Source organism: Lithobates pipiens, unplaced genomic scaffold (genome assembly GCF_037356315.1).
Source record: "Lithobates pipiens isolate NorthernLeopardFrog02 unplaced genomic scaffold, aLitPip1_a1.2 Scaffold_3, whole genome shotgun sequence".
NCBI lineage: Eukaryota > Metazoa > Chordata > Amphibia > Anura > Ranidae > Lithobates > Lithobates pipiens.
Genome location: NW_027507790.1, coordinates 149,683,354 through 149,695,456, shown reverse-complemented (window position 1 = coordinate 149,695,456; position 12,103 = coordinate 149,683,354). Strand labels below are relative to the sequence as shown.

Sequence of the window (12,103 nt, the reverse complement as noted above, 5' to 3'; positions counted from 1 at the left end):
CTGCAACACTCTGCAATGCTCTGCAACATCCGCCAATACACTGCAACACCCGCCAATACCCTGCAACACTCTGCAATGCTCTGCAACACCCGCCAATACCCTGCAACACTCTGCAATGCTCTGCAACACCCGCCAATACCCTGCAACACTCTGCAATGCTCTGCAACACCCGCCAATATCCTGCAATGCTCTGCAACGCAATACTCTGCAACACCATACTCTGAAATACCCAGCCATAGTCGGTAATACCCAGCCATAGACATCCCCCCCCCCCTCCCGCCGCCCTCCGGTGCTTCTACCGACTCGCCAATACGATCAAAGCCAGAATCTTTTTCTTTATTTTTTTTTTTTTTCAGGCTTCCCAGCTTAGAGGTGAGATGCGGGGTCCTATTGACCCCATATCTCACTGTAAAGAGGACCTGTCATGCCATATTCCTATTACAAGGGATGTTTACATTCCTTGTAATAGGAATAAAAGTTATCAAAAAATTGAATTTAAAATAAATAAATTAAAATGAACAATACATTTTTTTTTTTTTTTTTAAAGCGCCCCTGTCCCCATGTGCTTGCATGCAGAAACGAATGCATACGTAAGTCCCGCCCACATATGAAAACGGTGTTCAAACCACACATGTGAGGTATCGCTGCGAACGTTAGAGCGAGAGCAATAATTCTATCCCTAGACCTCCTCTGTAACTCAAAACATATAACCAGTAAAAAAAATGTAATCGTCGCCTATGGGGATTTTTAAGTAGTGACGTTTGGCGCCATTCCACGAGCGTGTGCAATTTTGAAGAGTGACATGTTAGGTATCTATTTACTCAGTATAACTTCATCTTTCACATTATGCAAAAATTGGGCTAACTTTACTGTGTTTTTTTTTTTTTTTTTTTTTTAAAGCACAAAACTGTTTTTTTTCCAAAAAAAAGCATTCGAAAAATTGCTGCGCAAATACTGTGCCAGATAAAAAGTTGCAACGACCACCATTGTATTCTCCAGGGTGTTTGCTAAAAAAAACATATGTAATGTTTTGGGATTCTACTGTATGTAATTTTCTAGCAAATAAATTATGATTTTTACATGTAGGAGAGAAATGTCAGAATTGTCCTGGGTGCTCCAGAACGCCTGATGGCGCTCCCTGCATGTTGGGCCTCTGTATGTGGCCACACTGTGTAAAAGTCTCACATGTGGTATCGCCGTACTCGGGAGTAATAGCAGAATGTGTTTTGGGGTGTAATTTGTGGTATGCATATGCTGTGTGTGAGAAATAAACTGATAATATGACAATTTTGTGAAAAAAAAAAAAAAGTAAAAAAAATCTTGATTTTGCAAAGAATTGTGGGAAAAAATGACAACTTCAAAAAACTCATCATGCCTCTTACTAAATACATTGGAATGTCTTCTTTCCAAAAAGGGGTAATTTGGGGGGTATTTGTACTTTTTCTGGCATGTTAGGGTCTCAAGAATTGAAATAGGCTGTCAGTACTTCAGTTGTGATAAATTTTCAGATATTGGCACCATAGCTTGTGGACTCTATAACTTTCACAAAGACCAAATAATATCCACCAATTTGTACTTATTTTTACCAAAGATATGTAGTAGTATACATTTTGGCCAAAATTTATGAAGAAAAAATTACTAATCTGCTAAATTTTATAACAGAAACAAAGAAAAATTCATTTTTTTACAGAATTTTCTGTATTTTTTCTTTTATGGTACAAAAAATAAAAAAACGAGCGGTGATTAAATACCACCAAAAGAAAGCTCCATTTGTGTGGAAAAAAAAGGACAAAAATTTCATATAGGTCCAGTGTTGCATGACTGAGTAATTGTCATTCAAAATGTGAGAGCACCGAAAGCTGAAAATTGGTCTGGTTATTAAGGGTGTTTAAGTGCCCAGTGGTCAAGTGGTTAATATGCTCTTAAAGCATACCCATTTCTCTGTGTTCTTTGTCCCTAAGATTTTATCCCAATTTGTATTTTCTAGCAAGACTCATACTTTAGGGAAGTTGGTTCTTTTGAAATTCAGTGTCTTTGTATTCCCCTTTATGTTTCCTATTAGTGTGATTTGTACTGAAACTAATTAAAGCGGGAGTCCGCCGGGACTCCGCGTTTTTTTTTTTTTTTTTTTAAAGTCAGCAGCTACAAATACTGCAGCTGCTGACTTTTAAAATGGTGACACTTACCTGTCCAGCGCGCCCGCGATGTCGGCACCCGAAGCCGATCTCTAGATCGACACTCGGGTGTTGCCGCCGCCATCTTGGGTATGGGAATCAGGAAATGGAGCCTTTCGGCTTCATTTCCCGGTTCCCTACTGCGCATGCGCGAGCCGCACGGCGCAATCCGGACGGTCCCCGCTGCCTCTGGGAACTGTGTTTCCCAGCAGGCAGCGGGGCACTTGCGCAAAGGGGCGGGCAGTTGCGGAAAGGGGCGTAATCTACGCCCCTTTCCGCAGACAGCTATCCCGGAAGTGGGTGCAGTTACCTGGATTATCCAGGTAACTGCACCCCCTCCCCCCTGAAAGGTGCCAATTGTGGCGCCGGAGGGGGGGGGATTCCGATGAGCGGAGGTCCATTTTAGGGTGGACCTCCGCTTTAACCTGTGATCGCTGTCTCCTAAATTGCCCCGTATTTCCACATTTGTGATCAGGTCTGTATTGTTGGGAATCAGTAGGTCTAGTAACGCTTTGTTTTTAGTTTGTGTGTTTTATCATCTGAGCCATGAAATTGTCCTGCAAGACATTTTGGAACTGGTGTGCCTGTTATATGTAGTTCATTCTACCCAGTTTTACTAGCAAAAAATACTGATTTTAACGCGTATTTAAAAATTGCCCTAAACAGCTAGTAGTAAAAGCTTTATAGTAATAGGGATAGTATAGAATGTATGTGAGGCAGCCATATTTGCTTATATACATGCTATACTTTTTGCTTCGAGGAGTTGTACAGTTGGAGGACCACATAAATAGCTGCAGATGGACACCGGTGGCAAGAAAAAGCGCCCAGAGGCGATTCAGTTCGTATAGGTAGCGCTATATAAGTCATTCATTCATTCATTCAGTTGTGCATTTTACTTTTACTTTTTTTTTTCTCCTATTACAAGTGTCCCAGATAGCTACTAAAAACAAAGGTTTTCGGAAGTTTATCCCTCTATTTCCACATTTGTTTTGTAGGACTTCTGATAATTAATTAGACATGCAGGTAGCAACAAATTTAAATGTCTTTAACCGCTTCCCAACTGCCACACGCCGATGTATATAGGCAGAATGGCAAGGTGTGCAAAAGGGCGTACCCTTACATTCGCTGTCCGCCGGTGGGCCACGATCACGATGAGGAGAGGCAGAATGGGGAAATGTAAACGAGGCATTTCCCTGTTCTGCCTAGTAACATGACAGGGATCTACTGCTCCCTGTCATCAGGAGCAGTGATCTGTCATGTCCTAGGTAGCCCATCCCCCCACTGTTAGATTAGAACACACTGAGGGAACACAGTTAACCCCTTAATCGCCCCTAGTGTTTAACTCCTTCCCTGCCAGTGATATTTACATAGTAATCAGTGGCTATTTTTAGCTCTGATTGCTGTATAAATGTCAATGGTCCCAAAATTGTGTCAAAAGTGTCCGATCTGTCCGCCGCAATGTCTTTTTTTGTTTATAGCGCAAAAAATAAAAATGCAGAGGTCATCAAATATCACCAAAAGAAAGCTCTATTTGTGGGGAGAAAAGGGACGTCAATTTTCTTTGGGTACAGCATCGCAAGACCACACAATTGTCAGTTAAATCGACGCAGTGTTGAATCGCAAAAAACACTCTGGTCATTAAGGGGGTTAAATTTTCTGGGGCTGAAGTGGTTAAATGTGCATCTGGAATTCTTTAGCAACCAGTACAAATATGAAAGCGAAATAAAAAAAAATCAGAGCACGTTTGGTTTTGTTGTCAAGAACCAGATTCTACTAGTCTTCGCAGGATGGTTTGTGGCACTGACAAAAGTGTGTGGGAAAAAAACTACCGTATATACTCGAGTATAGGCCGACCCGAATATAAGCCGAGGTCCCCAATTTACCCCCAAAAAACTGGAAAAAATTATTGACTCGTGTATAAGCCGAGGGTGAGACATGCCTGTCCATCCCTGTGTGTCGTCCATCCCTGTGTGTGTCCATGCATCCGTGTGTGTGTGTGTGTGTCCATGCATCCGTGTGTGTGTGTGTGTGTGTGTGTCCATGCATCCGTGTGTGTGTGTGTCCATCCATCCCTGTGTGTGTGCATGCATCCGTGTGTGTGTGTGTGTGTGTGTGTGTGTGTGTGTGTCCATGCATCCGTGTGTGTCCATCCATCCCTGTGTGTGCATGCATCCGTGTGTGTGTGTGTGTGTGTGTGTGTGTGTGTGTGTGTGTGTGTGTGTGTCCGTGCAGCCTACCTGTGTCCAGCCTGCCTGTGTCCGTCCAGCCTGTGTCCGTCCCGGCCTGCGTCCCGTCCCGGCCTGCGTCCCGTCCCGGCCTGCGTCCCGTCCCGGCCTGCGTCCCGGCCCGTCCCGCAGCTCTTCGTCGGTGGCCATTCTAGGATTCAAAAGCCGCGCCTCCGTCGGTGATAGGCGGAACACTCAATTTCCCACTGACTGCTGGGAAATTGAGTGTTCCGCCTATCGGATGTCCGTGATAGGCGGAACACTCAATTTCCCAGCAGTCAGTGGTCCGCCTATCATGGACGTCCGCTCATCCTCATACTACGGACGAGGATGAGAGGACGTCCGTGATAGGCGGAACACAGACTGCTGGGAAATTCAGTGTTCCGCCTATCACAGGCGAAGGCGGAGACGGAGGCGCGGCCTTTGAATCCTAGAATGGCCGCTGTCTGTCTGCTCGACACGCTGATCGGGCAGACAGACAGCGATGACTCGAGTATAAGCCGAGGGGGGCACTTTCAGCCTCAAAAAAGAGGCTGAAAATCTCGGCTTATACTCGAGTATATACGGTATGCTGTATTACATGCGTTGACTTCAAACTTAACCTGACCCTTTGGCTGGCCCTATCTTTTCCATTCCCTGAAACTATCTCCTAAAATGAATACCCTAAAGTGGGGGCCGGCAACCTGTCAATCGTAATATAAATGGACTGCGCCAACTAAAAACATATATCACCACTTCTATGTGCAAAATCATAATATACCTACTATTACATACCACCACTTCTAAAAATCAAATATTATATGCGACCAATTCTATTGAAATCATAAATCGAGCGTCAAGTATTAGTGCTACAGTACCTTGTTATGAACCTTTAACCCTCTGTATGTATGTCATACAAACCAACATATAAATGCAAAATAACAACAATATTAATTATGGTGAAAATATACTAAAAAAATAAATAAAAAAAAGTTTTCGTAAATAAATAATTCGTAATATACCTGCCGACCGAGGGCAGGTGACAGGTAGATCGCAAAAATGCCTTTGCTGACCCCCGTGCCACTCCTTCTCTCCCAGCCTCTGCCGATCTCACCCGCATTGAAGAGCGGAGGGCACAAACCAGCACAGCTCAGGACGGAGGGCGTGATCTTTTCAAGTTAATTGGCAAGTGATTAGTTGCTTGGGTACAGAGCTATTCTAGCAACCAATTACCAGCTTGTTAATAGTGGGGGAGGGGGGTGTACCCAAGATGGGGCTGGAGCCGATCCTGTAGTTCTGAGCTCGGCTTCTACCCTAGGGATCCACATTTTTTCAGGTGCATTCTGCACTCTGGTTACCCTTCCACAGGCTTCTGCAGCCCCCTCTGACACCCTAGGTGCCTCAGGCTCCTCCTTCAGTGATATCTCCAGGGATGCAGAGGGGGAGAGGAGCACAAAACCGAGCCAGAAATATTATCACAGGGCTGCTCTTCCTCTCCCAATACCTGCTGCTCTACAGCGTTATGGAGTGGAAGGGGGGGGCAGAGGACACTGCTATGGAGGCATAGGTGGGGGCAGAGATCATTGCCTGGGGGGGGGGAGGGAGAGGACACTGCCATGCAGAGGAAGGGGGAGCAGAGGACACTGCTATGCTATTACAGGGGGGGGACTTGGGCAGAGGACACTGCTATTGGGAGGGTGAGGGGCAAAGGACACTGCTATTGGGGAGGGGGACAGAGGACATTACTGGGAGGGGGTGGTGTGAGGAAGGCAGAGTACACTTCTATGGGCAGGGCCGGCACCAGCATAAGTCTGCTTATGTAGCCGTCTGAATCCCCAGCTAATATCTGAATCCCCAGCTACTTGCTGGAGATTCCGATTTTTAAAATGAATGTCTTCCAACGATCCCCTGTATTTTCCTCCTGCAGCAGCTGAAAGTCAGCTTCTCCTCCTCTTCCCTCCCACCGGAATTCAGCTGCTGCAGGAGAAAAATCCAGGGGTGTGGTTTCAGTAAACACCTTCCCTGCTGCCACTCCTGTCCGTGTTCCTTTTTTTTTTTTCCTGCTGCCTGTGCCCCTTATGTGCTTCCCTTTTACTAAAGCAGCAAGGTTCCTACAAAAAAATAAATAACTAAATTAAAAAACTACTCACACTGTCCACATGGCTTCCACGGCCCTGCTGACACATCCACTGCCTTACTCACACTGTCCACTGCTCTACTGCCTGGCACAGTCTACTTTTAAGGTAGGCTTATTATATTTTTTTAAAGTTTTATATTTTTACAGTGACATTTGTTTTATTATATTTTTCTAAGTTTTCCTTACTGTTTAGTTAGGCCTTATTAGTTAATTAAAAAAACAAAACAAACCCCAGTGATCTTTGATTTCTCTCCTGTTGTTCAGGTAGCCACCTGTCAAAGGTTGCCTACCCCTGCCCTAAAGCAACCCTAGCATGAAAAATATTTGCCAAAACTGCTGTTGGATGTTAAAGAAGGCACCTTTCCCAGTAAGTTTCATGCAGTGTCCACTAAGTGCTACACATAGAGGATTTACAAACCAACTAAGACAAAAAAAAATTAGGGTTCTGGTGCTATTATTCAAATAATTTAAATAAAAAAATAACATAAGAGTATTTTGCCACTGATCTTTTCACTATGAAAAATGATATCTGTAACGGTTGACATTAAAAGCTTCATTCTCATATTTTTTCTTTCTATCTGCAATGTCGTCTGCAAAGTGAACTTTCTAGCACAGTTCACAGTTCCACATAAATCACTTTAAAAGTAATTGATTTTTCTGATGAACCTGACAGTAGTTGAATAATTAGTGCTTTATTTAAAGCTTGCACGTGTCAATCAAAATACTTTCGATTGCTTAAAAATAAGAAGATATTAATGCCTTCAACTGATTTTTAAGATGTATTATTCAAAAGACCCTCTAACTATAATTGATTAATTAACCATAATTGCTTAATTGAGGTAATTTTGGTTTAATTTTTTTGTATATAAATTATTTGTTGAAGATAAGTAACTGTTTAGTTTTAGGTTGGCCATAAACAGCCAGATTATACCCAGAATGCCAGCACCTCCAATTCCTTTAGGCAATTGTCATTGTACTTTAAGAAATGGCCAGGTTATGGCAAGTAATGTTTCTAACTTGGCGGCATTGCTTATGTATTTCATTAAAATTAGTATTTTTGTTTTTGTGCTGTATTATATATTTTACCCAGATTTTCTTGAAAATAGAATAAAATGTGAATAGGTTGTAAATGTATGTTTTTATTTAGTACAGGACAGGTATGTATACATTTTGTTTTAATTTAATATTGTAAATATCAAATATGGCATATGAATATTTTATATTTTCATATGCAGCCAGCAGATGGAGCTCTTGCCTCATTGCCTCATTTTTACTTTTTGTTCAGGGTCTATAAAGCTTCTTTGTTCAAAAGCATGTTTACAGAGCTCAGTGGCTCAACCTGAAATTTATGTACAGGTGACAATCTTTTATAATGTCTAAAAAAGTTAAACTCACAAAAAATATTTTCACCTCTTTTGAAATGTGTTATAGAGGTCGACCGATATGGGTTTTTCTCTGGCCGATGCCGATGCCGATATTTAGAAATCATGGCGGCCGATAGCCGATATATGATGCCGATTTTTTTGGGCCGATATGTTAGGCCGATTTTATTTATTTATTTTTAATCCCCCTTGATCTAACACACCTTTCCCACTGGGGCGTTTTTTAAGGCGCTTTTGGGCTAAAAATAGCGCCTGTAAAGTGCCTGCAAAATGGCTCCCCTGCAGTCTGTGTGAAAGACAGAGTGCTTTCACACTGAGGCGATGCGCTGGCAGGATCTTAAAAAAAAAAGTCCTGCAAGCAGCACGTTTGGAGTGGTGTATACCGCTCCTCCACCACTCCTGCCCATTGATATGAATGGGCACCACTGCCGAAGCGCATGCAATGCGATTTGGCAGCGGTGCTTCATGGGCGCATTTAACCTCTTCCTTGGCCGCTAGCTGGGTTATATGTGCCCCACTAGCAGCCAAATAGCACCGCTAAAATGATGGTAAAGAGCCGTTAAAACTTGCGTTTTACCATCAACATCTGCCTGCTCCAGTGTGAAAGCAGCCTTCATAAGTGATACAGAAAATTTCTTACACTTAAAGCCGAGGTCCACCCTAAAATGGACCTTCCGCTCATCGGATTCCTCCCCCCCTCCGGCGCCACAATTGGCACCTTTCAGGGGGGAGGGGGGTGCAGTTACCTGGATAATCCAGGTAACTGCACCCACTTCCGGGCTAGCTCTCTGCGGAAAGGGGCGTACATTACGCCCCTTTCCGCAAGTGCCCTGCTGCCTGCTGGGAAACACACAGATCCCAGAGGCAGCGGGGACCGTCCTCATTGCGCAGCGCGGCTCGCGCATGCGCAGTAGGGAACCGGGAAATTAAGCCGAAAGGCTCCATTTCCTGATTCCCATACCCAAGATGGCGGCGGCAGCACTCGAGTGTCGATCTAGAGATCGGCTTCGGGTGCCAACATCGCAGGCGCGCTGGACAGGTAAGTGTCACTATTTTAAAAGTCAGCAGCTGCAGTATTTGTAGCTGCTGGCATAAAAAAAAAAAAAAAAAAACGCGGAGTCCCGGCGGACTCCCGCTTTAAACATTTATTAAACAAAACAAACCTCCAATCAGTTTACTTGTATGTATGATCTAGATAAAAAAAAAAAACCTATATATTAAATAAAAACGGGTAGTCAAAACTTTTGGACAAAAAAAAAAAAAATGGGCTAACTTTACTGTTTTTATTTTATTTTTATTTTTTAAATGGTGTCTTTTTTTCCCAAAAAAATGCATTTGAAAGACCTCTGTGCAAATGCCGTGTGACATAAAATATTGCAACAACCGCTATTTTATTCCCTAGGATCTCTGCTAAAAAAATATATATAATTTTTGGGGGGTCTAAGTGATTTTCTGGCAGAAAATACAGGATTTTTACTTGTAAGCAACAAGTGTCAGAAAAGATTTAGTCTTTAAATGGTTAAACTGAGAACTTCTACACAGAGATGACTTCATTCATTCAGAAGTGTAAACATTGTATCATTTAGTTCTTTTCTTGGCAGTCTGCCCAGAGAGGAGGAAAGTGTTGCTATGACGACTCAGGCAACTTACACTGACTTCTTACAGAAGTCATTTCAAAGTCCCACTGTAGAATCGGCTTTTTATCAACACATTTGGCCGATGCCGATTATTTAAAAAACGGCAAATATCGGCCGATATATCGGCCGGCCGATATATCGGTCGACCTCTAATGTGTTAGGCCAAACTTAAACATTCATTATTTTAATGTTTCTGCTGTTACAATGTTTTCCCATCCCTGCATTGCATCATGGGATAGAAAGAAATGGCTGCATATCAGTATATATTTTGATTAAGAACTGCCCAGCCATACACCATGAACATTGGATCTGGGCACTGAAGGGAAGAATGAATAGAGGATAGAAGTAGCTGAGCTAAAAATGGGGATCATGCATTACATTGCAGTATTCAAGGTCCTGTTGGCAGTGTAAAAAGCTGTGCAGAAAAAATGGATCATGCCACAGACCATTGATCACCAATGTAATTAACCACTACTGAATAAAAATAAATTTATGTATGAATGTTTTTAAGCAATTTGTTTTGTTTATACTTCTTCAGTTTGTCTCATATATTAAGTGCATTGTATTATATTTTCTTCTTAAAGGGCTCCTCTACACAAAATGATCAAGGGGAAACCGTGGAACAGGGGTAAGGTAGAAGCTCCCTTTTTGAATGATTTCAGTGATTCCTTGAAATCATATGCAATCAAGGCATCATCGTCTTTTGAGGATCTGTGTGTCATAGAGAAGGATATTGGGGTACAGAACAAATTTTGATCCTGGAAGTCATTGGGATTGGAACCTCCTACTGACAAACTGAAGCATTGGAATATATAAACACACTACTCTTCCCCTTTCCTACTCAATCAGTCCCCATTTGATCTATTTGTGAAAAGGGGCCCATTACTCTTTTCAGATGGAAGTGCCTGTGAGGCAAGTAATTGTTCAGCTGACTGGTTTCAGAGACGCAGAAAAAGATTCTTTGGCCGGAATGCTCAGCAAGCTACCCTGCGAATTTATTGATAGTGAAGTAAGTACACTTTTTATCATTAGATGATAACTTCACCTTTTTAAGGCAGCCCCCCCCCCCTACATTTTTTTTATATCTTTTAGACCAGTTATGTGTTTAATAAAAAACAGTTACATGCGTTTTAAAATGGTGGTATATAAATAACTGGAAGTCTATTTTTATATTGTCTTTCACATTCCTCCTTTTTATAGCAGAAATTTGAGTGAGAGCCTTGTGAGCAAGTCAAGCTGTTCTGTTGCACAGTGCTCCCAGTCTAACATGTTTTAGTTAGCAAAAGCTAGAGGTTTTTCATATGGAAGGAAGATGAAAGCACAGAAAGTACCTCCAGCAGTGTTTTTGTAGCCCACTAAAATGGTAGATGACACAGGAAGCTGCAGTAGTAAATAGTGGTGTCGCTATCCTGGCAAAATGTGAATTACAAGTGACTGAAAAATAATTATTCTATTAACAGGTTGTTTTAAATTATGTATCTGGAGTTACGCTTTCCGTTTTAAATTTTTTATATATATGCCTGTAATACACAGGATAGTTAAAGTGGTTGTAAAGGCACAAGGCTTTTTTTTTTTACCTTACTGCATTCAATGCAGTTGGGAAAAAAACATTCTGCATGCAGCTTCCCCTGAAGCCCCCCTAAATACATAGCTGAAACAGAGCTATCTGAAATAAATCCCCAGAAGGATAGAAAAATGGAGAAACCCCCTAGAAGTGGGACTTCATAGGTACTACCGTATTCACATACTTGGGAAAATATATATAAAAATGTTTTTATTATACAAAAAAAATACATAATTACAATATCATAGAAACATATACAGTGGTGTGAAAAAGTGTTTGCCCCCTTCCTCATTTCCTGTTCCTTTGCATGTTTGTCACACTTAAGTGTTTCGGAACATCAAACCAATTTAAACAATAGTCAAGGACAACACAAGTAAACACAAAATGCAATTTGTAAATGAAGGTGTTTATTATTAAAGGGGGAAAAAAATCCAAACCATCATGGCCCTGTGTGAAAAAGTGATTGCCCCCCTTGTTAAAACATACTATAACTATGGTTGTCCACACCTGAGTTCAATTTCTCTAGCCACACCCAGGCCTGATTATTGCCACACCTGTTCACGATCAAGGCATCACTTAAATAGGAGCTGCTTGACACAGTAAGGTCCACCAGAAGATCCTTAAAAGCTACACATCATGCCGAGACCCAAAGAAATTCAGGAACAATTGAGAAAGAAAGTAATTGAGATCTATCAGTCTGGAAAGGGTTATAAAGCCATTTCCAAAGCTTTGGGAATCCAGCGAACCACAGTGAGAGCCATTATCCACAAATGGCGAAGACATGGAACAGTGGGGAACCTTCCCAGGAGTGGCCGGCTGCCCAAAATTACCCCAAGAGCGCAGCGACGACTCATCCAAGAGGTCACAAAAGACCCCACAACAACGTCCAAGGAACTGCAGGCCTCACTTGCCTCAGTTAAGGTCAGCGTTCATGCCTCCACCATCAGGAAAAGACTGGGCAAAAATGGCCTGCATGGCAGAGTTCCAAGGAGAAAACCACTGCTG

At 42.2% G+C, this 12,103-nt stretch overlaps 1 protein-coding gene across 1 annotated transcript in view; it reads left to right on the top strand.

Moving 5' to 3' along the window:
* Positions 1-12,103, top strand: part of SLF1 (SMC5/6 complex localization factor 1) — a 187,256-nt gene that overhangs the window by 20,916 nt on the left and 154,237 nt on the right. Inside the window, exon 2 of the mRNA XM_077462392.1 lies at positions 10,119-10,543. Within this exon, the coding sequence (XP_077318518.1) occupies positions 10,430-10,543 (114 nt within the window). The 5' untranslated portion in view covers positions 10,119-10,429. The remainder of the gene's footprint in view (positions 1-10,118; positions 10,544-12,103) is intronic.